General features: G+C 41.8%; 1 protein-coding gene across 1 annotated transcript; it reads left to right on the plus strand.

The window, feature by feature from the left end:
- Positions 1-4,711: 4,711 nt before the first annotated feature.
- Positions 4,712-5,077, plus strand: LOC105990169 (transcription elongation factor SPT4-A-like). The gene has a single exon (XM_013022489.1). The coding sequence runs from the start codon at positions 4,733-4,735 to the stop codon at positions 5,075-5,077; it is 345 nt and encodes a 114-aa protein (XP_012877943.1). The 5' UTR covers positions 4,712-4,732.
- Positions 5,078-5,586: the final 509 nt, after the last annotated feature.

The raw sequence follows: 5,586 nt of genomic DNA on the forward strand, positions 1-5,586 counted from the left end.
ACTTCCAGCTTTTTTCTTTTTGCTTATGTGGTGCTGAGGAATCAAACCCAGGGCCTCAGGCATGCAAGGCAAGCGCTCTACCACTGAGCCACCTTCCTAGCCCCTCCCTCCATGTTTTGAATCACATTTTTTTTTCAATACTGAGGTTTGAACTCAGGGCTTATGCTCATTAAGCAGAAACTCTCTATTTGAGCCACATTTCCATCCCTTTTTTTACTTTAATTATAGTTTGGATAGGATTTTGCTCTTTTGTCTGGGCCCCCCTCAGATGGAGGTTCTTTCTACATCTCTTGTAGCTAAGACAACTAGTGTTCAATGAGTCTTTACTGTGTCTAAACATGATAGACATATAACCTTAGTTTATTTTCATAAATACCTGGTAAGAGAGATAAGAGAGTGCCTGGCTTTCTTAATCACTTCTTAAACATTGATATTTAATTCACATACCAAAAAATACCCCTTTAAAAAATGAAGCCAGGCAAAGTGGCTCATGCCTATAATCCCAGATACTCAGGAAGCAGAGGTTGGGAGGTGTATGGTTCAAGACTAGCCCAGGCAAAAGTTAATGAGACCTCATCTTAATTAATAGCTATGAACCCAGCTAAATAGGAGGCATAGGTAGGAGAATTGCAGTCTGAGGCTCATCTGAACAAAAGTGTGAAACCCTATCCAAAACATAACTAGAGCAGAAAGTTCTGAGCTGTTGCTCAAGTGGTAAAAACATCTGTCTGCAAGTCTGAGACCCTGAGATCAAATCCTATTACCATTGTTACATGGTTACAAATTTCTATCACCTCCTAACAAAATCCTATCTTCCTACCTTCCCAGGCCATGAAATCACTGGTTTATTCTCTGACACTGTGATTGAATTGTTTGTTTTAAATCCAAATGGTCTGGGTGCATCTTAAGTAGTGTCACCTTCTGCATCACCAAGAGCACTGATAGTGGAGCATTTTATGGCAGAATGCTGTGTTCTTTCTCTAGGGCTGTCTTCTACATTATGATACCTGCTGTGCAAGTGGGTATCTTAACTGCAGCCTCATAAAGAAACTGTAATATGAATCCCAGAGACTTAAAATGTGAAGGGAGAAAATTCACATCTTAGGATCAGCGACATAATGCAATGAAAGAAAGGTATTTAGGACATTTAATTTTGTTGGCCTTGTGTCACCATCAGATTTCATGACACACAGTTCCAACATTATTTGATCTCTGACCCTATCTTCTGCTGCACCAGTTGGCCAATACAACTGAGGAAATAGGGGATTATGAAATGGGATAGCAATAATTCCCATCCCAGGCCCTGATTGTTTAATTCAGTATATATATTTGCTCCCATTCTTGAAGCAGAAGTTAAACAACCCACCAGTAGGAGAGACCCAAAAGAGGAAGCAGCTTTTATGAGGAGGGTTGGGAAGGTTAGCTTCATAGGTGGGATCAAAGCAGTATGTCTCCAGGCCTTACCTCTGAGACCTTCTCTGCTCGCCTAGCAGGGACAGCTCTTGTCCTCTCTCTAGCTCTTCCACCCTGTACTTTTCTTTTTTCTTCTCTTTTCTCTTGTTGTTGTTGACAATATTGGCAATGAATTCAGGGCCTCATGCTTGCAAAGCAGGCACTCTAGCTTGCCTGAACTCTGCCTCCAGTCTCCCTTTGGATTGGTTATTTTTGAAGCAGGGTCTTGCTTTAAGCCCAGGCTGTGTTCTTCCTATTTGTGCATCCCTATGGCAATGGGGATGGTAGACACCTGCCACCATACCCAACCATTGAATGATGGAGAGACTCGTCAATTTTTATGTCCAGGCTGACTTCTGACCATGATCCCTTAATCTTCACTTCCCAAATAGCTAGGATTAGAACCTTGACCCACCATGCTCAGATTATGCTGGTTCTTTTTTGATGGCACCTTCTCCACCCTCTTCTGCCCTACTCTGTGCCTTAATTGCCGGAGATTACATTCCCAAGTCAGTATAGTTCTCTGGCTTCTAGCAGGCTTTGCCAATGGAAATGAAGGAGCTCAGAAGAGGAAGAGTATAGAGACAAGTATGTATTCATACCACTTCTGCCCACCCCAAACCAACCTCACCCTGACCAACAAGGGCAGGAATTTTGGCACTGCTTCTTTCCTCCACCTTCTTCCTGTTAGGCAGGACCTCCAGCTTAGCTACAGTTCTGGTAAGAGTTCCCTCCCCTGTCCTTCCTAGAACTTCCCAATATCAAGTTCCTGGATGCATAACAAGAGCCTGTCCCAAACAAACAAAAATGAGAAAGGTAGAAGCAAATTTTAGAAAACAAAAACTCCAATTTTCTAGGGTCTCCACTATATTATGGAGCTTCCAAGACTGATTTCTAGCCCTTTTCTCAATCACTGACATATTTCAAATGAAAATGCCTACTACATAAAAAAAGTGCCCAAGTGTTTAGAACTGTAAAGGATGGCACTGTTTTCTCTAGGGATACAGGTACTTCCTAAGATAAAAACTAAAATAAATTGTTTGACTATCAATACCATCACTGCCCTAAGAATCTTCCATGGTATTCTGTCCATTGGTACTGTGGATTGAGTTGGACTCCCTCAAGACATATATTTAAGGGCTATCTTCTTTAGAGATGGAGTCCCATTCCTTGAAGATAAAATTAATTAAGATATGCTCATACCTAATTAGATTATGACTGCTATCTGATCAGAAAAAGAGACAAAACACGTAGATGTAGAGGGAAGATGGCCACATAAATCAGAGATCTGATTTATGCTGCCATGAATATACCAAAACCTGGATGAGGGCTAGGCACAGTGTTCATCCTTAGGAGGATGAGATCTGAGGATCAGGGTGAGAAGCCAGCCTGGACAGAAAAGTTCATGAGACTCATATCTTCAATTAACTACTCAAAAAATAAAATAAATAATGTGGAAGAAGTGGAACTGTGGCTCAAATAGTAGAGCACCAGCCTTGAACATAAAAGCTAAGGGATGATGCCCAGGCCCTGAATTCAAGCCCCAGGACTGACAAAAAAAAAAAAAAGGATGAGGAAAAGAAATGACCTCTCAAGAGATTTAGGAATATGGTCCTGCTGACAACTTAATTTCAGACCTCTACTCTCCACAGCAGAGAGACCATGTATAATTATTTCTTTAAGTCACCCTGTTTATGATACTTTGTTTAAAAGACTTATGGAAACAAATTTCAACCTTTAGGAATTTATTCCTCTAGGAGCAGAGATTGGCAAACTAAGATCTACAGTCCAAATCCAGCCCACTGCTCACTGTTCTATGATCTATGAGCTCTTTTCCCCCCAAAGCACATTTGCAATCAATTTAATGATGGGAACACTAATTTTGAACCTCAATTAAGTTAAATGTTATTTTCCAAAAAAGGAAGTCAGTTCTTCTCAATAGAAGACCTATATTATTTTTAAATATTATTATGTGTTTAATTTCATTGATAAAAAACAATCAAAAAGTATATTTTTCTTTTTTTTGTGTGTCAGTCATGGATCTTGAACTCTGGGCCTGGGCACTGTCCCTCAGTTCTTCAGCTCAAGACTAGCACTCTACCACTTGAGCCACAGCGCCACTTCTGCTTTTCTGGTGGTTTATTGGAGATAAGAGTCTCATGGACTTTCCTGCCTGGGCTGGCTTTGAACCATGATCCTCAGAGGTCAGTCTCTGGAGTAGATAGGATTATAGGCATGAGCCACTGGCACCCAGCTGAAACATGTATCTTTTTATATGTTACCCTATTCCACTCTTTTTTTGTTGTCTTTTTTTTTTGGGGGGGGGGCAAGTCCTGGCGCTTGAACTCAGTGCCTGAGCATTGTCCCTGGGCTTCTTTTTGCTCAGGGCTAGCACTCTACCACTTGAGCCACAGCATCATTTCCAGCTTTTTCTGTTTGTGGTGCTGAGGAATTGAACCCAGGGCTTTGTGCATGCTAGGCAAGCACTCTACCACTAAACCACATTCCCAGCCTGTTTTTTTTTTTTAATTGCTGGCTGTGGGGCTTGAACTCTGGGCCTGGGTGCTGTCCCTGAGCTTCTTTTGCTCTACCACTTGAGCCACAGCACCACTTCCAGGTTTTTTGAGTAGTTTATTAAAGATAAGAATCTCATAGAGTTTCCTGCCCAAGCTGGCTTGGAACTGCAATCCTTAGATCTCAGCCTCCTGAGTAGCTAGGATTAAGGCATGAGCCACTGGCACTTGGCTCCACTCTTTTTTTAAACCTTTACTTCAGTTTCTCATAAAAATGTGGTCTTCCCAAGACACAAGAGATTTTTTTTCTTTGTTGCTATACTTTGTGATTTTTTTGTTTCTTTTGTATGTTCTTCCCCCATGGTATAACCCCTGTTGTCACTGTATTTGATTCTGGTGCCCTGCATCTTGTATATACATTTTTCTAATTGGGGGAGGGGAAGGGAAATAACAAAATGCTGAAACAAGGATACAGGTTGACCCATAGTAGTAATGAGACCTACAAGACACTATGTTGAAAACGAACTTTACAACTTGGGGGGAGGAGTCTAGGAGGTGGAGAGGGAAGGGATAGTAGGGGGAAAATAAAAGAAAGGGTAACAATGCTCAATAAGAAATTTACTCATGACCTTAGCATGTAACTGTAACCCCTCTGTACAGTATCTTTACAATACAAAAAATCACAACAAAAATGTGTTCTGGTAATTGGCTGTTTACTTCCGGCGGTGTGGAAGCCGTGACTCCAGCTGTTTTTCCCTTCCCCGAAGATGACCCTGGAGACAGTGCGGAAGGATCTGCGGCATCTGCGGGCGTGTCTGCTGTGTTCGCGTCTGCTGTGTTCGCTGGTCAAGACTATAGACCAGTTTGAATACGATGGATGTGATCATTGTGATGCATATCTACAAATGAAGGGTAACAGAGAAATGGTATATGACTGCACCAGTTCTTCCTTTGATGGAATCATTGCAATGAGTCCAGAGGACAGCTGGGTCTTCCAGTGGCAGCGAGTTAGTAACTTGAAGCCCGGTGTATATACCGTGTCAGTCACTGGTCGCCTGCCCCAAGGAATTGTACGGGAGCTAACAAGTCAAGGAGTGGCCTACAAATCCTAAAGACCTAGCAAGATGCAGGACTGCCGACATCTTTGCTGTCCACCTTCTGCCTCTGCTTTGTTTTTGTTACGGAATTTGAAGAGACCGAACTTCAAAACCCCTGCTCTTCAACTCTGAGAATCATCAGACTGTTCAAAGAATAGCAGATCCTGTCCTTGGGCGGTGGACTATGGTAGAGTGGGAAGGCTTGGAATGGTGGATTCTCATGGCCTCAGTTGAAGGAAGGTACTGTTTTTTCTACTTGTTGAAGGGCTTGCTGTATGCTTGCCCAGGGGTCAAATGCCAATAAACATAAACGGTTGGAAAATTCTTAAAGCCATAAAAAAGTGTTCTTTCTTGTTATATGAACCCTTATCTATAGTAAATAGAATAGTCACAGTACTGCCTATTTGCTGGCAAACTCTGAAATATTTTCTATGGGACCTTCATGGAAAAAGTTTGCTAAACTCTTCTCTAGAGAAAGCTAAGCATCCTTTTCTAATTTAGCCAGGGAATTTCCAAGTAGCAAT

Source organism: Dipodomys ordii, unplaced genomic scaffold, assembly GCF_000151885.1.
Source record: "Dipodomys ordii isolate 6190 unplaced genomic scaffold, Dord_2.0 Scaffold63, whole genome shotgun sequence".
In the NCBI taxonomy this organism is placed as follows: Eukaryota; Metazoa; Chordata; class Mammalia; order Rodentia; family Heteromyidae; genus Dipodomys; species Dipodomys ordii.